Raw genomic sequence first — 23037 nt, forward strand, 5'->3', positions numbered from 1 at the left:
AGCTCTTTACGAAGTTTTCCTCTCTGACCACCCCGCAACACACACAAACCGCCTCCTCCCGGGCTCAGTTGGGCGCCCCCCCCCAAAAAAAGCCCCACCCCCCCAACCAGTGCGGGCGCCCACCCCTCTCACACCCTTTCCTCCTTGCCCTCTCCCTTTCCCTTGACCCCTCGGTTCACCCTCCAGCCTATCCCGCCTCCCCCCCCCCCCCACCGCGCCTTCCTTCCTTCCTTACTTCCCCTCTGGTCCCTCACACCGGCTCGGTTCCCTCCATCAAGGCGAGCTCCAGCGCCCGGGCAAACTTGGCCCAGCCGCCCAAGCGGGACTCGCTGGCGAGCGGCGGCGGCAGCAGACGCAGCGCGAGCAGGAGGAGGGGAAGGGAAGGGAAAGGGGGCCGAGACGCCCCCCCACCCCCGAGAGCGCCTCCGTTCTGCCTGAGGGGGACGGAGGCAACGTTGCACCACGCGGAGTGTAGGGGGGGGGGGAGAAACGTTGCGCCCTCCGCGACTAGCCGCAGCCTCCGCAGCCCGCCGGCCAGACGCCGTCCCGCCGGCTGCCGCCCCTTCCCGACGCCCCTTCCTCGCCCCGGCGCTGGAAATGAAGAGAGTTGGCACGTTGTCCCTCTGGCTCTGGCTCTGGATCGTCTCCGAGGCAGGTGAGGAAGAGGCGCCTCGCGCCGCGCCGTCGATGGAGCGCGCGCTGTGCGGCCCCCCCCCCCCCGCGCGCGCGCCGGGGACCTGCCGGGGACGGCCGGGGCTGGAAGAGGTTCTGCACCCGAGGCGCAGAGCCGGGACGCTCCTTGGCCCGCGCGCGCGCTGCCCATTTTGCTGGAGTCGCCCAGTGGCGCGCGGATTTCTCTCGCCCTGGCCTGGCGCACTGACCGGCGGGCTGGCCCAGGGCCCGGCGGCCGCTGTCTCCCCGCGCTTATCTTCTCCCCCCCGCGTCTGCCTCTCCCGTTCTTCCCGCGCCCTTCCTCCTGTTTGCCGCTGTCCACCACCCCGTGAAAACCCGGCATCCTCCTCCCCCCCTGCGCTTGACCTCTTTTCCCCCCGTCTGATTTCTCTTGTCTTTCCCACCCTTGCGTCCCGTCCGTCCCTTCGCGCGTCTTGGCCAGTGGCGGGCTGGCCATTGGGTCAGCTTGCCCGATGGCAAGCGGGCCGTGTGGCCCCCTGATGAAGTGGGCCCCCTTAAACATGAGACAATATGTTAAAAATAAAAATTAATAAAAAAAATTAAATGACCGCCTTTTAGTTGTGGGTGGGCCCCCTTGGTCTCCTGGCGACCGATATCTTTAGACCCAGTCGGCCGCTGGCCCTGGCCATAGCGTCTGCCAACCGATCCCTCCTTTGCTGCAGCCGGTTCACCTTTTCCAACGCAAATACATCGTTCCAGAGGGGTAGCACGTAGCGGTGTGGGGTCTGGGGCCTTGAAAACCAGTCGGAGGCTTGAAGCACCTGTTAAAGACTAATGCGGAATGCACCGTTTTATTCCACCATAAACTTTCGAGGGCTAGGGCCCACTTCCTTAGATGTAACTGACTGCATCTGGAGAAGTGAGCTCCAGTTCAGGAAAACTTAAACTAGAAATAAATTGTGTGAGTCTTTAAAGTGCCGCAAAGAGTCCCACTGGTTTTTGCACATACAGCTGCTTTTCTCAGCTGACTGTGGCCAACTGGCTTTCATTCCACCACCAGAGGGCCCTCTTCGGTGACTAATCTTTTCCTCCGGCTATGCTCGACCACGTAAGTTATGGCAGCAAAGGGTGCTTTGTATAGCTTTCTAACTTAGTAGAGCAACGGGGATTTTCTGCAGGGGACAAACCTGCCGGTTCCTCAGGAAATTCATGCTGCCGTCTGAATTGACCTATCCTGCCTTTGTCCTGTGTTGAATCAGAGTGTGCATTTTGAAAAAAGCAAAATATGCTGCTGCCTGCCTGTTGTATGTAATCGCTATTCTGTGTGTCTCATGAAATGCAAGGGCAATCGTATGACACGCACAAGTATGGTGCTGTGTCTGAAGGAAACCAGTCAACGCTTCCTTTCCTGTTTGAAAATAAAGAGATATTTTTGTCCATGCAGTAGAGCAGGGGTGGGGAACGTCAGGCCCGGGGGCCGTATAAGGCCCGCAAAATCATTTGGCCCTTCGTGGGTCCTGGAAGATCTCTAGCTCAGAAGGATCTAAGACTGATGATCCACCCCCTCCCGCGGACAGGAATAGCCTCTATTCAAGGCAGATGTGAGATTTTTTGCCGAGAAAAGGAACCCTTCCCCCCCCTTGCAGAAGAATTGTTAGCTATGGAGCTGCTAGGACCACCCAAGAAACTGTTAACCCTTTCCCACCAGGGCCATGGAGAAACTACGTGGCAGACACTTGGAGCCGTCTCTGGTTGGGCCTCTTGGCTAAATGTTTGACCAAATATAGCAGGCTAATTTTTAAGTTGATAATTTTTATGGCCCGCGAATGATGTTATAAATATCCAAATGGCCCTTGGCAGAAAAAAGGTTCCCCACCCCTGCAGTAGAGGGACATGGTGGGCATGGAGATCTGAAAGATAAAAGGAAGGCCTTTAATTTATTAATCGTAATTTATTAACCAGTCACTGGTTATGCAACTCTTTTGAAGCTATGGACAAACATTGCTGCCTGTTGGGTTGCATTCAGATGTCACAACAGGCTCCCATTAAGGCAAGACTGTGCAGGAGTACGGCTGGTTGCCATGTGCTATGTACGTCCCCCTCCCTTCCTGCATGGAGCACAATGAAGGTTTCCTGATTCCCCATGATGTACAAATGCCAGCACCCAGGTGAATCAGAGTTTATGTACTCCCCACAAGCTGGGAGTCTAAACCATGGCTCAGTACAAGTATAGTATATACTATACTATACAGTAATAGCTGTCACACCTGCGTGCTGGACCAATGTTTCCAATCTAAGAGGCATATTAAGATTTAAGTGGTTGCATATAACATGAAAACACATTGGTTGACCCAGCTCCATCTGATTAAATAAAAAAGGGCCAGGGACATGCAAGAGAGACTTGGGGTTGGAAAGATGTTCTGTGAGGGAAACAAATCAGGCAATAAATCTGTAAGCCACATTTACTGAGATGGAGAAAATGTTTCTGGGGAGAAGCATGACTTGCTTAAATTCAGATGGGAGAACCAAACAGACCACAGAAAAAAATCTTAGCGCAGGAAGCTTTGCATGTGGTAAAACCCATTTTTGCCTTGGTAAACCATTTTCTATCATCCAGACTCCATGAGTCATCATTGTTGTGGTGTGTTGCTTACTGGACTGACTGTGAGTTGGGTGGAACAGTACTTAATGACAGTAGGATCCATAACGAGCGTGTATCCTGAGCCAGTAAAGTGTGCAGAGACATGTACAGCAACTATACCATGTGCATCCAGCAGTGCAATGTTTTTTTATTCTGTTGCACCTTGATGGAATAAGATGTTGGTCTTCTCCTGTTTCTGTGCATATGGTAAGAAATGGGCTTTAAATACTGGTATCTTTATCATTTTAATGCTATGTATTCTAATATTATTACTCTTAGCAACCAGTCTGGATGGAAAGACAGTACAAATATGCCAACCAATGAATGGACAAATGCAGAACCAGATGTTGCCCCATTGGTATCCTCGTGTGACAGCTTGCACAATAAGTTTGTGCTCTAGGCATAGCTTTTAGTTCTTCTTGCAACCCTACAGATTATGGTGTCAAACAAAGAAATGAATGGCTGATACTTGATTCCTAAACCCATTTACTTGGCAGTGGGAACTACGTTCCCAAAGTAACTGTAAAGCCAGTGTATCAGACCTCCTGTACACAACCATTTTGACTCCTTTGACATACTTCCTGGCCCTTATTAATTTTTGTGATCAGTCCTCACTGCAGTTGAAAGCATACGCAGATTTGATTTGTGACCTTTTTTTGGCCCTTCCACAATTAAACAGTTTTTAAAACTGTAGCTGAGTGAGGGACAGTGACTCAAAAGAATCATACAACTAAAAGTAGTAGTCACACAACTAAAAGAACTTCAATATTATCAGTCATTTCATTGGTCATGTTTATTTCTGTTACCAAGAGTAGCTATGAGCAAAATGACCTAATTTAAATATTATTCTAGGTTACCAAACCAATGACAATGTCAATTAAAGAGGCTGTTTTAAAAGCAAAAGCAGATTTCTTAAATGTAGAATGACTTCCTTGGAGAAACCATAATAAAACGAGGCCCATGTAGTGCTTCCCCACTTGTCTGATTAGTAGGTCTATGTATTGCTTTTAATTAATTGAGCTTTAAAGAAAGGAAAGTGATGATCAATTCTATTGCAATCATTTATTTGAGCATCTACATTCTGGGAGTAGTGGTTGCAAACACTGGGATTACATGTGTGTAAAGGTAAAGGTCCCCTGTGCAAGCACCGGGTCATTCCTGACCCATGGGGTGACGTCACATCCCGACGTTTCCAAGGCAGACTTTGTTTGCGGGGTGGTTTGCCAGTGCCTTCCCCAGTCATCTTCCCTTTACCCCCAGCAAGCTGGGTACTCATTTCACCGACCTCGGAAGGATGGAAGGCTGAGTCAACCTTGAGCCGGCTACCTGAAACCAACTTCCATTGGGATCGAACTCAGGTCGTGAGCAGAGCTTTTGACTGCAGTACTGCAGCTTAACACTCTGCGCCACGGGGCTCGTTACATGTGTGTACCTGGAACTAAAACAGAGTATTCTTGTTCTACAGTTGTACTTCAAACTGATGCATTTTTAAAAAAAGAAATCTTAAGTGTTGTGGTCCAGGACTACCCCCCATTTAAAAGGCAGGTGGCAGACTTCTATATGGCTTTCTTGACTATATTTGGGTTTTGCCTGAAGAACCCATTCTATGCTACCTCCTTGATGCCTATAATTCACTGTCAGTTAATGATATGTAGAATGGTAAACCAGTGAGATCTGTAGCTGTCATTCCTCTAAGGGCCATCAAGCTGCTTGTTTAGGGGCATACCAGTTTTTCTGACCTAGACTGTTTGAGAAAGGTGTCTGGTCCACACTGGATTTCATTTACCTAGCTAACAGTGCCATCTTAAACAGAGTTATACCTTTCTGAGCCAGTTGCCTTTGGTGGAATTAGAATGGTGTGACTCGGCTTAGCATGGCATTGTAATTCTCCATTGACAGTGAGAGCGCAAAAAGCATCCTTTTGGCACAAGGCCAAGGAAGACTCAAACCTACAACCTCCAGGAATGTAGCTGGGGAAGGCAGACAAATCCTCATTGCAGACATGGAGGAGCATGCTGATACGGCTACAAAAGGCATGTGGAATGTATTGTGGCCTTGCTATGCCTGGATAGGTTCCCTGCGATGTAGCACCTGCTACAATGACGATGCTTTATGCAGTGCGTTAAAAAGCTCTCTGTCTCTTGTGACTTGGTGCTAGGCATTCCAACGGATTGTAGTGTGGTCATAATTTTTCCTTTGTGGGCATAGATATACTTCTGCAGCTGCTTTGCTATCCAGTGACTAGTTAAATTAATCCCTGGCTCTTCATTGCCTCTGGGTATCGTAGACCCTTTGTTTCTTATTTCAAGCTGTTAATTGGGATGGTTAGATTAGTCCCATGGGTTGCATTTTGTCTGTGGGCAAAATTGTAATGAATGATGCAAAGTATGAAGTGATATTGCCTCTCTAAAACATCTCATCATTAAGGGCACACACCAGAGCTGAATGGATATGCTAAGTCAGGAAGAAGGTAGTCAACAACTGCTGTGTTTAAGCGTGGCTCAGCCTTATGCATAATAACAGCAGATTGTCAGATATCCTTTTGTGAATATGTAACTGAGTGTGTGTGTGTGTGTGTAAAGTGCCGTCAAGTCGTAGTACATAGGAAAAATTAAGTTCTCTGTGTACTTTCTCACTCATTCTTGCTAGTGGCTGTTTTTAACAACTCTCATATTACTCCAGAACACATAGAGCAGCTCAATCCAGATCTGGTTTCTTGATGGTAAGGCTTATCAATGAGCCAGACCAAGAAGCGATGGAAAACCCAAAGCGAGTTGGCAAGTAGTGAGTCAGTTATTATGCTTAAATTCGTAAACGTCTCAATTAAATGCACAAAGAGAACAGTTTTGTAAAATGACGACATTATCATGAATCACTAGCCACTGCAAAGACAAGGAAAAAATGCAAAGTTGTACACCACATCCAAGAGGGCATGATGTATTAAATGACATTGTTTGTGATTGTGGCCCTCACATTTTCCAAGAGTTACTTTCAGATCTCTCAAACTGAAGTAGTTGCACTGCCGTCAGTAAAACTAGTCTAAAGTGCTTTTCCCCCAGTTACTTCTTCTATGTAATAATAATCGTGTGATGTTTCTTTATTAAGAGGTTAAAGCAATTGCGTTTTTTTAACTGATTAGAGAGAAACAGTAATAACCCAACATGATATTCACTGCAGAGAGCTGAAGGGTTATTTTTAGATACAAGTAAGTTTCTGAGATAGTGTCTTCATAACAGTAAACTAAAGTGCTCCTAAAACGGCTTCATAGAAAGAAAAAATCAGTATTCCCAGTATCTTGGGAATAGGTGAATCATGGGTCCCCAACCATGGCTGCTTCCACATAGAAGTTTTGCTCCAGTTTGGCTTTCAAACTAGAGTTGGGTTGTTGTTGTTTTTCAGCATCCTCACAACATTGTTCATTAACTGTCCACTTTCCATGTTTTCCCCAGCTTTACTGCGATCTTTCCCAAACCCGGTTATCTTTTTGGAAAGATCAAAATCAAAGCATTTTTGTATGCTGTGTAGATAGGAAAGTGCATGTTTTTGCAGGTCCCACCCATATCAGCACTATTTTTCAAGCTTAAAAATAGCAATTGATGTATAATTATAAGTAAGGGAATTAAACCCTTGTTGAACCTGTGGAGACATTTGGAATGTTGAGAACAGCTAGAGGGTACCACAACAAAATGGTTGCAGTGAGGGAAGGGGCAATCATAAAATGTTGAGAGGTTCCAAGCCAAACTTCTTCCAGTGAAGTGCAGGAATGGCAGAATTAGCTCTTTGTTTTGGGGAAGATACACTACAAGGAAGAAGCAGATGGGTCCCAGGAAAGACACTCATGGGCGCCATGTAGGGTTGCCAGGTCCCTCTTCACCACCATCGGGAGGTTTTTGGGGCGGAGCCTGAGGTGGGAGGGGCTTGGGGAGGGGAGGGACTTCAATGCCATAGAGTCTAATTGCCAAAGCAGCTATTTTCTCCAGGTGAACTGATTTCTGTCAGCTGGAGATCAGTTGTAATAGCAGGAGATCTCCAGCTAATACTGGGAGGGTTGGCAACTCTAATGCCATGGCTTTCACAGAGCACATTGGGGATCACTGGTGTGGATAGTGCGACATAAACAAGCAACCGTAAACTCATCTGTAAGGCCAAACCACCCATGATGCTGGGAATCACTAAACATGCAATTGATCTGCAAAAACATCTGCAATGGAGGGAGGTAGTATGGAATGGGGCCACAACACTGGAGAAGGAAGCTGTTTCTTGTCCTGCACCATTTCAGTGTTGAAAATGTCCCTCATCTGCTTTAAGCCCCAGGTATCCATTTTGTGCCTGATTTTTTTTCTCCCTCCCAGAATTTGAAGAAGTCAGGGGCATTTCCAACTGGGAAAAGGGAGTGGGGGCCCATTAAACCTCCCATTCTCAGTCCCAATGCGTATCTAAGTTACAGATCTGGGGATACATATGCCCAGCATGATATGTGGCTTGGCTCTAACCAGCTCATGTTTTGGGAACATGTTTAAGTTACCTTGAATGTTCTTGATATACACAGCCAACAGTTTGGTGCACAAAGGTTAAAGATATGAATTGCTGAGACACCCGCTTACTAAGTGGAAGATATGTGATACATTGTTCAAATCAAACTTTGTTAAGGTTCCTCTTTCTAAAGCTAGGGTAACACTTTGAACCTTGTTGCTTACATGAGTTAAGGTAGGTCTTGTATCATCACAAGGTAGCTTCCAAAGAGTTAAGTGAAGATGGTTAGTTATGGTGCCAGGCTTGATGTCCAAGCTTTTGCTGGTGGAGGTCAGTAGTGGTTCATGGGAAAGGAAAACTTGGCAGCTGGGCCGGATGTCCTGCATTTCCCCTCTTCCTGCAGCCGCCTGAACTACGTTCCTTATTTAGCTTTCCTGATGGGCAGGAGGAATGCGATGGCGGAAACTGTCATGGCCTGATAACAGCTCAGAAACCCCTTTATGATGGGTGTCATGGCAGGCAATGGGGTAGTTTTCATTTTAGCTGGGATGGGGGAGGAGAATGGTACGCTTAGCCTGTCCTCTTCCCCCTTTGCTTTGGCACTTTCACCAACCATTTTGAGGCAATAAGCGTGTTTGTACTTCCCTGGGCTTGCCGGCTCACTCACTAGTATGCCGTTTACGCTGCATTCTAATCATAATATAAGGAAGGCTTGAAATGATGACGTCCTTTGCAAGAGTCTCGATGCGGGCGGCAGAAGCAGTTGATGCAGGAAGGAGTTCATGAGGAGAAGGGGATCCTAGAGCAAAGCCTCCTGGCTGGAGTCCAAGCCTGGGCAGAGTATTCCACTTGCTGATGGTGACAATGTGTCAGCAAAGGCCGGTGATAACAATGGCATGGTTTGTGGTGACGCAGGGCTTGTCAGCTGGAGGTGGGAGGGGCAGTTCTGAGGGCAAGTGGCAGTAAACAAAACATTAGCATATGCTTATTTTCCGTATATAGTATTCCACCACAGTCTGTACATCTCAACGTAGTTTTAAAGATAGATATTTCCATGTAAAAAAAATCTTACATGAAGTCAATGCAATACCAAAAGTAACATCGACTGTGCTTCATCACCCACCATTTCTTCATGGAGCAAATGACTTCTCTGGTTCAAGGTCCAGCAAAACACCTGTTAGTAACGTCATGCATATACTTAGCAAGATGTGTTCATCAAAGTGATCTCAACAAAAAGCGATGTGTATCCAACTGTGATCTGTGGTTTAAAGTTCTTTGTATCAATGGTTTCATCTACCCCATGGTGAATGATAAATGGAAAACAAGAACTCTAGAGAGACACTGTTTGAAAACAGAAACAGGAAACATGAAATCAAACCCAGAGTATCATATAACAATCAGATTTCCATTCCACCGAAAATGACAAGGTTATTCAGGCGGGGGGGAGAACACCACACTATAAGACAACAGTTATGCAAATATATTCAATTAGAATCATTTATACCATTCACATGTTGAACATGAGGTTTTTAAATGCAGGATGGAAGAACTACATATTACAAAGCAAATGAAGGGTCCCCAGAGTCATGTTTTCCTCATAATGTTTGTGAGGGGATTAGAACAAAGAAGCATTGGTAGGTAGAAATTGCTGCGTAGCCAGACTGTGTAGCTTTAGAAAAACGTACTACTCATCTGCTGCCTTTTCTGTTTACTTCAGTTTGCTGTCTGTCTCATTGGGCTTGCTGATAGTTTTAAAGCTTTCCTTGATTTCAACACAAAGCAAGCATCTGCAGGAAGGAATAATCATAATTAAGTGCATGGCAGTCAGTTACCAGAATAGTTGATGGGACTAGTCTCAGGAGATGTAGACAGAACAGAAAGGTACAGAGCTGTGTCCCACAGAGTGTGGCTCGGGGTGGGGGGAGGAAGGAAATTTCTTACTGTCCGGCAAAATCCTAAAGTCAGTATTCTACACTCAAATGACTTACAAATGAATGCTGCCTGGTTAAAATCGGATATAAACTTTTCAAGATTCACTCAATGATTATTACTATTTAAGTACTACTTTGCGGAATGACCTGGGCTATGCAAGGTTAAGGAATTCACCAAAAGCTTACAAAACTGAAGTTCTGTTTCCACTTAGATGGATACATACGGGGGAAGAAAAAAGTATAATTATCAATGAGAATACTGGATGATTCTAGGCTCAGGAGTTGTGGGTGGTACAGAAAAGAACATAGTAGTGTCCTTTAGAGTGTGCTTCAGGGGGGATTGTTTTAAAACAGGGATGGGGAACCTCAGGCCCGGGGGCCATATCCAGCCCGCGAGATCCTTTTCCCTGGCCCTCGAGCCAATTCCAGGAGCTCCAGGGCCCTGCCACTCGAGCTCTCCCTATTTAGGCTCTCCCCATAGCACTTCAGGCATTGCTGGCAAGCAGGCACACATGTAAAATTGATGCTGATTGGGTAATTGTTGGGCCATTTCTCCCAACTCTCCCCACTTCCTGCTCCTGGAGAGACACACAACTTCCACTCAAAACGTGCACCTGGCCGGAAGCCGCCCTCCCCTTTCTCTCACCGGCCGTTTCCAGGTGAGTGGGAGGCGTGCCATGCCCTCCCTTCGCTCTCCAGCTTGCAACTGCTTGGGCACCTGGAGCTTGTGTCACCATCTCCCCCTCGCCTGCCTGCCGCTGGCCGCACCCTCCACCGGCTCAGTGGGCCCACCCCTCGCTCTCCCCCGGGCCAAGACCAACAAGAAAAGCTGGCTCTCCAGCCATTCCACCCCAAACCATCCTCCCCCCTCAGCTTGCCTGTGACCCATGCGGTGTCAGTCCATCTCATGTTGGGTTTTCCTCTTTTCCTGCTGCCTTCAGCTTTTCCTAGCATTATCGTCTTTTCCAGTGGCTCTTGTCTTCTCATAATGTGACCAAAGGACAATAGCCTCAGTTTAGTCGTTTTAGTTTCTAGGGACAGTTCAGGCTTGATTTGATCTAGAATCCACTTATTTGTCTTTTGGGCAGTCCACAGTATCCATAATACTCTCCTCCAACGCACAAAGGAATCTACTTTCTTCCTGTCATCTTTCTTCATTGTCCCACGTTCACACCCATACACAGTAAAAGGGAACACTATGTCATGAATTAACTTGATCCTTCCCATTCTCAATCTCCTTCTGATTTCTTGGTTGCAGTCTCCCGTTTGGTTGATGATGGAGTGAAGAATATAAAGTCATGGACAATTTCAATTTCTTCATTGTCAGCCTTAAAGTTGTGTAATTCCCCAGTAGTCATTACTTTTGTCTTCTTGATGTTCAGCTGTAGGCCTGCTTTGGCACTTTGTTTTAACTTTCACCTGTTGTCATTTCAAGTCTTCCCTACATAGTCCTTTAATTACCCTCCAATGGCTTAAAGGTGTTTTGTGTTATATCACTTGTATTTATTTGTGATGTATGATTTGTTTATAATGATCTTCTTTGTAAATATGCTTGGAACTTTGATATGGAAAAGAGATAAAATATTTTAAATACAGAAAGGAATATATTACAGTCGGTGGTATCTAGCAAAAGAGTCCACTTTTCATTACTTTTTATCAATTCCCCATTCTTATGGCATACCACTCATACTGTTCCTTGAAGTTCCCCGTCTCCAGGAGCAGAGTTTAGAGGGGCATTTGATGCTACAGTGTTAGTAGGAGGCAGAGAAATCCTGCACCACTGATGGAATTCCTTTGGTCAGAGGAGATTTTTCATTGGATTCAACACAATTTCTATTATTACAGTTCCAGTTATCTTAGGATTCTAGGCATTCAGATCTAGTGTGATTTTCCTTCCTGTCCTATGCTATCCTATGTTGTGCAAGTGTTATGTTAATAAATTCCTCTGTCTGCAAGCATATCTGTTCTACCAAATGTATTTGGTGATACTCAGATGTAACAAAAAAGTTTGTAATAGCATGAATGAGCCTGGGGGATTCTCAAACCTGCATACTCCCTCCCTCTCACTCATGGCTTAATAATTAAAGGTTGCCACATTGTCTGAAAACTATGGTTTGTTGTGTCTGAATCACATGGGTTGTTCTCTTCCTTCCAAACCAGGGTTAAAACTGAGTTCATAATCCAGGTTTAGAAGAAAGGAAGCAAACCAAGGTTTGTGGTTCAAACATAATGACAAACTATGAAGTCATGCACAAGGAGAACAGAGTCTGAGAATCCCCCAGAGTTGCTGACACAATGACAAATCTTGTCACTGATTCTAAAGCATACCACTGCTGTCTAAAGCAGAAATGTGTACCTTTTTGTATGACAAGACTTTCTGGACTGTCTACATGTTTGTTTGACTGATTGATATCCCACCCAACTTGGTGATGGTTTTGTGGGAAAAGATGGTATAAAAGTTGTAAAAATAATGAAATCATGTTGATCAGAATAAAGACCAAGTCATGGATTTTCTTAGATTAATATTGAGCTATCAGAACTAGCTTTAGGCAGTGTGGCACCTTGGAAAGGACTCTGCACCTTTCTCCTTTGGCTTTCACATGCTACCTTTCTCCATTTGCCTCCTCCTTCTTTTGTTGCATCAGATGGCAGCTGGCCATACTCTACAGCAGGCTTGTCCAACCCGTGGCCCCCGGCTGCATGCAGCCCAGGACAGCTATGAATGCTACCCATAAACTTACTGAAAACATTATGAGAGTTTTTTGCAAATATTTTTTGTAACTCGATTGCATGGTTCTTCTTCCAATATGGTCCAGTGAAGCCAAAACTTCTTCCGATGTGGCCCAGGGAAGCCAAAAAATTGGACACCCCTGCTCTACAGCTTTGGTGACTGGGAAAAATGTTCTAGCTGGCAGTAGACTGCAACCCAAACAAATCAGTAGATGCTTTATACTGTTGGTTAATGCTGTTGTCAGTGGTTTGTACAATTTCATGTATATACATCAACAAAGATTGAGTTCATATGGAACCTTAACTAAAGACAATAAACCATAGCTACCACTAACTGTGGCTAAGGATTAGGTCTGTACCAGACCTGTAACACTCTCTGGATGCCCATCAAGTATCTGCATAGTAACTGCAAATCAAGAAAGATCCCATCCCTGAAAGCAATGTCCCAGGAGACACATTCTTCAATGTTTGCTGCATAGTGCATTAATGTTTGGGGAGATAATACCTTTGGAATGAGAACAAAGATGAAAGAAACACAGAAATACTTATAACAGGATTCCAGTTGAGTTACACTGTGCATTTTTCCCCAAATTCTCCTTGGAGGAGCAAGTGTGAGTCTTCCCTCTTTCTTCTTTATCTTCATATAATAAGCGCCCATTGCATAATGTTGATCTGTAGTTTTAACAAGTACTCAGCTTGCTCCATGTAGTAGTCAAACAAGCCTGTACTCCCATCGTTTGGCCTTTCTCATTATTTACAGCCCCTCTCCACCCCCAGCTGTTTTACAAACATAACCTAATGCTGACTGAAGACCTTTCATTCCTGGCTTTCTGTCCTCCATAGCAAAAGAAAGTCTTGGGTTGCTTTTCAAAGATGTGCCAGTAGCAATACATTGAAATTAGCTAGCATTAAAATGTGTTATTTTAATTTGAGGGCTGGAAAAGCAATGTAATATTTCCATATACTAGATAAGAGTCTGTTTTAACTGCTTTTAATGGGAATGCACCAGATTATGCACTGAAGTGACCTCTTACTAACACCAAACAAAACATGTTTTCTTACAATGGCAGATAAAAGAAATAACAATAAATATGGCCCTGTGCAATTCTGTGCAAGTATACAAAGATATCAAAGATGAATCCAGAGGGGTAGCCGTGTAAATCTGTTGTAGCAAAATAAAGCAGAAGCACAGTGGCATCTTAAAGAGGAACACATTTATTCTGGCACAAGCTTTCGTGAGACAGAGCTGACTTGAGAGGCACTGACTTGAGAGACACTGGTATCTAGTTCAAGATGGACAGCATAATTCCTGCTTCTCCCCCTGTTTACAGCCCTATAAATTTTTAAGGATAGAAAAGACTAATAAGTAGCTTTACAACCAAGCTGTAGAATTTGGCTCAACAACTTCTGCATCACTTTCAGACCACTCTACTGTCATTTTGGATTGGTACAACCATTACTATGGCTACCTCTTGCTGCCATAAGATTATCATTTAAGGCCATCATAGTTCCAAATGACATCGATCTCTGTGTCAATTAATCCTCTGTTTTAACTGCTTAATGTAATTACTGTGCTATTTCACAAAGATTATAGTGTAATCCCTCAGATCATATTAAATAATGAAGGCTACAAATACTGAAGTCCTTAAAGAATTAAGTGGTCAAAGCCACGTCTGCCTCAAGGCACTGTTGTCATCTCAGCCTAACCCACCTCGCAGGCTTGTTGTGAGGGTTAAATGGAAGAGGTAAGAGAACTATGTATGCTTTCCTGAACTCCTTGGTTGAAGGGTAGGATAAAAATATACCAAATAAATAAATAACTCTGACAGGGAATTAAAGGAAACCATCACAGATTTATTAAGGTAAAAGAGAGAATAAAGCTGACATGATTGGAAAACACTGATAGCATCAAAGGTAACAAACTGGAACTGGCAATATGCAATCTCGAAGAATTGTAATCAAGACCTGAAGAAAGGTTGCAGGGTTATTTTCCTGTTAACTCTTGTATGATCTGAAGAAATTCAACAGGTGAAATTTTCCCAGCAAGGAAGGGCCGGAATATGTAAAATGCTTCATCAGCTGAGTTTCTGCCTGTGCTAAAAGTCCGAGAGCTGTGAGTGGAAAAAAGGTGACAGCCAGACCTAGAGAAAGAAAAGGCTCTCCCCTTTGCCAAGGCAACAAAGGCGTTGTCAATTATTGGTATACTAAGGGAAATGAGTATGTTCAGCTGTGCAAAGAGCAGCAAATATCAAATTCCCCAGAGGTTTGGAAGGGCTGCTGACAGCCCAGATCCGAGAGGAGGTCTGCAGGGTGGCCCTGGCTGACCTGCTGGCTCTAGGCCGGACATGTGGTTACCTGACAGGCTAACTTTGGCTCAGGACATCTACTCTTTGAGAGGATGGAGCAGGGGAAAGGAAAGCTGACAGAGAGAAATGCAAACATGGCCTAACAGCGATGGTGTGGGGGAGGCGTGGAGGAAAATGAAGGGTAAACCTGGCAACAAAACTCAGGAAACCAGGCTGGAGCAAAGCAGGGGGGTGATGAGATAGTGTTTCCTGGAGAGGGCCAGGGAGAAACGCAGACAGATAAACAGTCAAGAGGACACAAACCAAAGGAACAGATGCTGTTCCCAGAGCTGAGTCCTAGAGGGTGCTATGCAGCTGGGCTGGTTTTCACTCCCAGCTTCTTTAGGTCTTAGGATTTTTTCCTTGAAGGTCTTAAACACATGGCAAGGACATTAGGAAGCGAAGGGGTCAACCACAGCCCTTCATTACTCTGGTCTAAATGCTACATATTGTTCACAAAACATGGCAACATGCCAAGGATATGGCATACTAAAACAAAGGCAAGACCAGAGCCATTAGAAGAGTCAGGTAATGGTCCCCAGATGCACGCAGACCAGGTTTTCGAAAAGGAATATTGTGGAAGGCTGCCTTGCATCACATTAATGCTATATTGTTCTGTCCAGGTTGTGTCTCAAAATCTCAGAAGCCCACACTGCTTTTTGAAACTGATAGATAACTGAAATCCCAGCAGAAATAGAAGCACAGAAATGGGTTATGTCGAAACCAGAAGATATTATTTTTGCACATATTTTGTATGATTGTTTAAAAAAGTAATGTCTATTAGATGGATGTTATTGCATTAATTGAAAATATAACAGGATATTGCAGCCAAAGTGCCCTTACATTTAAGATTCTGTTACTAGCCAAATAATCAGATAAATAATAGGTAAATAATAGCAAAAACTATGGTTGCTGCCGAATGGAAATCTGACAGGACTTCATGTGTTCGATGTCACAAATGAGTAAAGTTTATTCATTTTGCGCATAATGATAATAATCTCTTAAAGGATCGTTTTTATCCACTATGGAAATCCTTTGAGAAATTGGATTATAAAAATTTAAGTAGTACAGTTATATACATGTAACAATTTAACTGTATTACATTTTTAAAGTCATTTTTCTTGCACTTTTTCTAATATTTTTTAATGTCTTGGACCCTGCATAGCACTTGTGAAACATTTACATTGCCATCCTAATCAGTTATACCCTTCTAAGCCCATTAACTTCAACTTGATTTAGAATGGTGCAATTCTGTTTAGGATTGCACTGTTAATGACCTAACCAAAGTCTAGTTTTGCATACCACCACCTGTGCACCAGTTGAATCACTTGTATTATCCCTCCATGATAGCTTCTGCTTTCACAATCTATTGCATTATGGAAAAAGCCTCACTGACAATGAAAATGTGCTTGTGCAAAGGTGTAAATGCAAGCAGAACAATGCAGTAGGTTCCAAGCCACTATGTTAATGTCATGAAGTATGTGTAGGTTATGATATAATGTCTGTATAGAATCACAGAATCATAGAGTTGGAAGGGACCACCAGGGCCATCAAGTCCAACCCCCTGCACAATGCAGGAAATTCACAACTACCTCCCCCCTCCACACCTCTAGCGACCAGAAGATGGCCAAGATGCCCTCCCTCTCATCATCTGCCTAAGGTCACAGAATCAGCATTGCTGACAGATGGCCATCGAACCTCTTCTTAAAAACCTCCAGGGAAGGAGAGCTTACCACCTCCCGAGGAAGCCTGTTCCACTGAGGAACCGCTCTAACTGTTAGAAGATTCTTCCTAATGTCTAGACGGAAACTCTTTTGATTTAATTTCAACCCGTTGGTTCTGGTCCGACCTTCTTGAGCAACAGAAAACAACTCGGCACCCTCCTCTATATGACAGCCCTTCAAGTACTTGAACATGGTTATTATATCCCCTCTCAGTCTTCTCCTCTTCAGGCTAAACATCTTTGTTGCCCTTCTCTGGACACGTTCCAGCTTGTCTACATCTTTCTTAAATTGTGGTGCCCAGAACTGAACACAGTACTCTAGTTGAGGTCTAACCAGAGCAGAGTAAAGCAATACCATCACTTCGCGTGACCTGGACACTATACTTCTGTTGATGCAGCCCAAGACTGCATTTGCCTTTTTAGTTACAGCATCACACTGCTGACTCATGTTCAGTGTTTGGTCTACTAAGACCCCAAGATCCTTTTCACACACACTACTGCTCAAACAAGTCTCCCCCATCCTATAATTATGCATTTGATTTTTCCTACCTAAATGCAGAACTTTACATTTGTCTTTGTTGAGACATTTGTATGTTTCATTATAACTTGAAAATAGTAATTGAAAAGAAGCAGTAAAACCTTGCTGTCTGTAGGATAATAACATTATACAGATTAATCTTCCTCGCAGTGGCAATTACTTAATATTATTTGATTAGTTAGTACACTGTTATCCCATCTTTCCATTCCAAAAAACTCAGGGTGGCATTCATGAGGTAGGTTAGGCTGAGGGAGAGCGTTTGGACCAAGGTCACCCAGCAAGCTTCATAGCGGTGTGACGATTTGATTGAGACTCTCCTCAATCTTAGTCTGACACTCTAACCAGTACACCACACTGGCTTTTCCACAATGCAATCACAGGCCATCTCCCATTGAAATTGGAACTCCAGTAACTTCCAGAACTCTGTTGCCAGCAAGGAGCTGAACAAGGTTTGTATCACCTTGTATCACCTTCTCTAACGCACACAGTGCAAAATTTTTCTGTGCATAGTGTTACCTGGGATAAACTGAACCGGGTGAACCGGAGTGGTTTCCCCACTCCTCCACATGAAGCCAGCTGGGTGACCTTGGGCTAGTCACACTCTCTCAGCCCCACCTACCTCACAGGGTGTCTGTTGTGGAGAGGGGAAGGGAAGGTGATTGTAAGCCGGTTTGATTCTTCCTTAAGTGGTAGAGAAAGTTGGAATAAAAACCAAGGGGGTTACCGCACTTGTATTCCCAGCAATGTATTAAGAGTTTGAAAATGTTATAAAAAATACTGTTTGCACTTTATTTGGCCCCTTTAGCTGTGAAGACGTCTTCCAACTATTTATAAGCCGTGGCATACAAAAACCCTTTTAAAGCGATGTTTTGTACAACATTTTCAAACTCTTAATACATCGCTGGGAATACAAAGTGCGGTAACCCCCCAACTCTTCTTCTTCCTCCTCTTCTGCATCAGGTGAGTGAGGGGAAAGGACAGTCAGACTTCTATAGCACCTGGAACAAGAAGTGATAGACCTGTCCATCTTCTTACTATAATGTAGCATTTAACCAGTGTTGGGGAATTGTGTTTCAGTGCTTGGCTTCAGACTGACTATGAACACATTTTAATCTGTCTTAATTTAAAAGCAGGTACTCTGTAAAGCAAGAATGTTTACATAAAATTATTTGTGCTTCACAGCCCCCACCCATTTCCTAAATGTTGTAAGAATAAACGAATTTCTTGAGGAGGCACTGTCACACTCAAATATTGACACAATAATTGAACAGCAGCCACTTTCGACAAATGAACAAAATGCCTCAGCCTTCTCCTCCCAGATGCTTGGCATTTGCAAGGTTTTCTCAATCTGTTTATCTCCCTAGATAGTCCCAGAAGGTTTTTCATTGTAGCTTTAAGGAACCTAAACATGCAAGCTCATAAGAGCCGTTCTCCAACTATAATAATGTTGTCTCAGAGAACAGCTTAGAGCTGCCAGACCTCCAATATTCTTTTACGATATTTCAAAATATTCTGATACCATAAAACAGAGTATCCTAGCTTCTTGACGCCACCTATTTCGATCTAATAGTTCCATGACAGTTTCTTGTAGAGCGTTAAAAGTTACAAAATAATAATAATAATAAGGAACTGAGACCAGATCTCATAATGTTGTTGTAATAGCTGTATAACTAATATCAAAGGTCCACAAATTCTGTCTGATAGCCAAGTGATGTTTCCTACTAGCCAGTGGTAAAGTCCAATATCACTACTGTATTTATTACCTTGTAACTATAAAATAATTTCTAGTTAAATGGAACCTTTTTAATAGATGGGTGGGGGAGAAGCATTTCACTGTACTGGGAAGGCACATCAAAAATCACATTAAACAGAGTCATCTCCTATCTCTGTAATTATAAGGAGGCAGGGGTGGAGGATGGAGGCAAACTAAAAGGGGGAAGTTTAGGGGAGAAAGTAAAAAATTAGGGAGAAGTTCCTTTTAAGTTTTAAATACAGTTTTGAGGGGTAGATCTTTTGCTGTATTCTGAGGGGGAGAGAATGATAAGGCACCAGCCCCATGACATGGGTGGTTATCAAGTGTAGTCTACTAGTTAGGACAGTGATACTCACTCCATTACTACAAAAAGAGAGCCACATATAGCCAAATAATTTTTCAGTTCAATGAATTCTAAAATCCACTAACTTATGTATTGCATGTGTTTACTTCTGGGCATGCCATCAGAGGTGCAGATCAAACCCCATAAAACTCAAACTGGAAGAAGAACCAGAGGTAGCATGTGAGTCACATGTGGTTCTTGAGCCATGGAGTACCACTGGGTTAGAGTGTTGGACTATGAGTTGGGAACCCTTGGATTCAAATAGTCAATCATCCTTGAATCTCTCTGGGTACTCTTGGGTCAATCATTCTCTCTCAGCCTGACCGACATCACAGTGTTGCTGTGAAGATAAAATGGGTGTTACTTATATGAAGGGCAGAATAAAAAGATATGTAGATAGATCCAAATTTTCCTTTGATTAGAGGGAGATACTTCCAGCTTCATATAGGGGACAAAAGTAAAGAGAAAGCAGGACCCCTCCCCCAAATAGGGAAAAGGGCAGTAGGATAAAAATCCCCCCCCCCAAAAAAAAGCAGGGCAAAAAAATGAAAGCCAGAAGTTGCTTTCAAAGGGAGAGGGGAAGAAAAAGAGAAAGTGAAGATCCAGATCCAGATGTTGTTGAAATGAAAAGCACTTAAAAAAACAGGGGAGGTGAGAAGCAAACATGAGAGTGATAAGAAAAGAGTGCAAATGGAGGGGCAAAGAAGAAAGATTATGAGGTGTGGGTAGGGAAATAAGACTAAAGTAAAACATGGGGAAATGAAAAGCAAACCTGAGGGGGGGGGGCAAGAGTGCAAATGTGGGAGGGTGAATGAAAACCTCAAATGTTAGGATCCACCCTGTGTATAAAAGGGGACAGGATAATACCTAGGGTTGCCAACCTCAAGGTGGGGTCTGGAGGCTAGGAATTGGGTCCCTGGGAATTAGGAGTTCCCTTTGCCATCCCTTTCTCTATTGTCTCTCCTACTCTCAAAATTTATGTTGCAAGCAGGTATCTTTTTGTTTGTATTACTGTGTAAAACACTGAATATTTGTTGGTAGCATCTCTGCCTTTCACTGACAGATCGCTGGAGCCAACTCACAGGGAAACTGTCTCAGTGAGAGCTAGGCTTTGTAGATTCACTGCTTCATGAGTCTCTAGGACAGTTTCTAGTTTTCATGTTTTTACCTCCTGCCACCAAAGTCCCTATGCTGGCATCTACACCACTGAAAAAGGGCGTAATTGGAGAAATAAATTCTGCCCTGCAGGGGGTTTTTCACTAGGGGAGAAAAGGAAACCCATTTGCCTTCAACCTAGTTATAAGGTGAAACGGTAGTGTGCTTGCCTTTATGCAGATAAATATGCTTCTCCAGATAACAAATTATTTCTTGGTGTTGTTTATTGCTCTGATCTTAATTGAATGTTACTAGAATATTACCTTACTAGGGCAATTGAAGAAATTAGTGGATCAGTGAATTGTCTTAGAGCATTTGTTATTTTTTTTCAGTTTAATATAAAAATCACAGCCCTTTCTTTTAAAGCTGTCATTTACTGTAGATTATACTGCTTGAGAAAGAAGCAGACGGCATCCAATGTTAAGAACTGTCTCAGCATAGATTGGGGCGCTGAACACTTTAATTAACACCACGTGAGAGCACACTGGGAGGATATTGACTAATGTCTAGTTTATTTGGACTCTCAATGTGATTAACTTTGGATGGGTGGGCCCAGCTGTCCTTGTTATAATCAACACCTTGTAAATTACGGCAAAAACTTTGACTAGAAAAAGTTGTAATTAGTTATACTTTACGAAGGGAGAAGACATTGCCTGAAACTGTGCAATTAATCTTGTATAAGACAGGAATGGGACAGTGATGGAAGACTTGAAATTAACCCCATGTGGAGCACACATGGGTTACTGTCTGATGCCCTCTTGCAAAAAAAACCAAAAAAAAAAACCGGGGAAAGAATATTGGCACCAGTCCCATGAAAACAGCACATTGGTGATGTTAATTCTGTTCATCTGCTTTTGGTGTGAATTTATGTACTTAGATGTATATTTAAATTCCCTACCCAAGCACAAAGACACATAATAGTCTTGCATCTCTATACATCTCTGAATGAAAATAAACATAGATAATATAAAGCTGTGCACATTCTTAGACACGTTAAATGTTTTTTACCACCTCAGGAAAACCTCCAGTGGAAGCAAGCATTTGAGCTGAAGAGATGACATTGGCTATACCTGTCTATCTGCCCTTAGGGTAGCCCAGCCTCCAAGTGGGGCCAGAGATCTCCAGACAATAGAGATCAGTTCCTCTGGAGAAAATGGCTGTCTTGGAGGGTTGACTGTATGGCATTGTACCCTGCTGAGGTCCCTCCCCTCCCTCTCAAAATCCTGCCTTCCCCAGGATCCACCCCTATAATTTCCAGGTATTTCCCAACCCAGAGTAGGCAACCCTGAATCTGCCCTTTTTGTTTGTATCTAGGTTTGCCAGGTGGGTGGTTTTGGCACCCAGCTGCTAAACAGCAGGAATCGCACACAAGTGGCCACTTGCAATGCAATCAGGTAACTTCTGGGTTTACCCCTGGAAGTACAGCATCACTTTAGCACTGAAACCCCCAAAACGGCAGCAATGTGCTCCTCCGCTGATGGAGAGGGGGGACCTGGCAACCCTATTTGTATCGGACAATAAGGCACACTATCAACCTGTCTGACTACTCAAATAACTGAGAGATGTAGGAGAGTGTATTACTCTATAATTTTCAGAGCTTTTTTAGCCATGGTATACAAAGAAGAAGAAGAGTTGGTTTTTATATGCCAACTTTCTCTACCGCTTAAGGGAGAATCAAACCAGCTTATATATCACCTTCCCTTCCTCTCTCCACAACAGACACCTTGTGAGGTAGGTGGGGCTGAGAGAGCTCTAAGAAAGCTATGACTAGCCCAAGGTCACCCAGCTGGCTTCATGTGTAGGAGTGGGGAAACCAACCCAGTTCACCAGATTAGAGTCTGCCACTCATGTGGAGGAGTGGGGAATCAACCCCTATTCGCCAGATTAGACTCCACCGCTCTTAACCACTACACCACACTGGCTTCACAACAGAACTGGCAAATAAGCATACCAAGAAACTGAGTGCTGGTTCAGGCCTGTCAGTCTTCCTCCTCCGTGCTTGCTCCATACCTTCTCCTCTCACATGTCTTTCCACTCCCTCAGGTTAGGGAAAGTTAACAAAATGCCCCATGGGCAGGTGACTGAGTTAGATCCTGGCTATAGGATGCTTTCTAATGTTCCCCAGCTGGAGGCAGAGATTGAAGCAGGATGGAAAGGAGCAAGGAGTCATGAGTAGGGGGTCAATGTTGATGGCTTGAACCAGTGCTTGATGCGTTGGTATGCTTCTTCTGTGTTAGTATGCTTGTGGGAATGATTTTTTACTTCCTTCGTCTTTCTAAGGTGCCAACACCCCAGACAGTGCAGAGCTCATGTACAGGAAGCTAGTGCAGAGTCCAGAAAAGTAGCACAATTTGATCCTAGTGATGCATGAGGTAGTGTTGCTAATTATGTAGTTGATTTTCCCCTTTTTACCTCCAGTGACAAATGTGGTCCATGTTATTCCATTGCACATTTGTGACCTCTTCAGAACAGTTATTGTTGAAAAATGTCCCCCTCCCAGGTGTTTGTTCACAGGGTCTACATCTGCAGAAGACTAGTTGAAGAGCACATGAGCTCAGTTCCAGGAAGGCAAAATCTGTGGCCTTGTTCTGACACTTCTTCTGCTGACATCACTAGTCAGCAATAACCTCTGCTTTTGTTGACACAAGGAACTATCCCAAAGGCCGTCTAGACATTCAATTGGCTGCCAACATATTCACTAATATCTGGAAAAGCTCAGAGATCAACTTAGAGGCAAACAAGGGGGAGAGGGAGGATTGAGAGAAGGGAAAT

The 23037-nt window shown here is 43.9% G+C and overlaps 1 protein-coding gene across 4 annotated transcripts in view; it reads left to right on the plus strand.

Annotated features, from left to right (window-relative positions):
• Nucleotides 1-557: 557 nt before the first annotated feature.
• The window catches only part of FLT4 (fms related receptor tyrosine kinase 4), a 93026-nt gene continuing 70546 nt past the window's right edge, over nucleotides 558-23037 (plus strand). For all 4 annotated transcript variants that reach the window (XM_056851632.1, XM_056851648.1, XM_056851656.1 and 1 more), the window contains exon 1: nucleotides 558-655. In XM_056851632.1, coding sequence (XP_056707610.1) covers nucleotides 598-655 — 58 coding nt within the window. In that variant the 5' untranslated portion in view covers nucleotides 558-597. The remainder of the gene's footprint in view (nucleotides 656-23037) is intronic.

Source organism: Euleptes europaea, chromosome 1 (genome assembly GCF_029931775.1).
Source record: "Euleptes europaea isolate rEulEur1 chromosome 1, rEulEur1.hap1, whole genome shotgun sequence".
NCBI lineage: Eukaryota > Metazoa > Chordata > Lepidosauria > Squamata > Sphaerodactylidae > Euleptes > Euleptes europaea.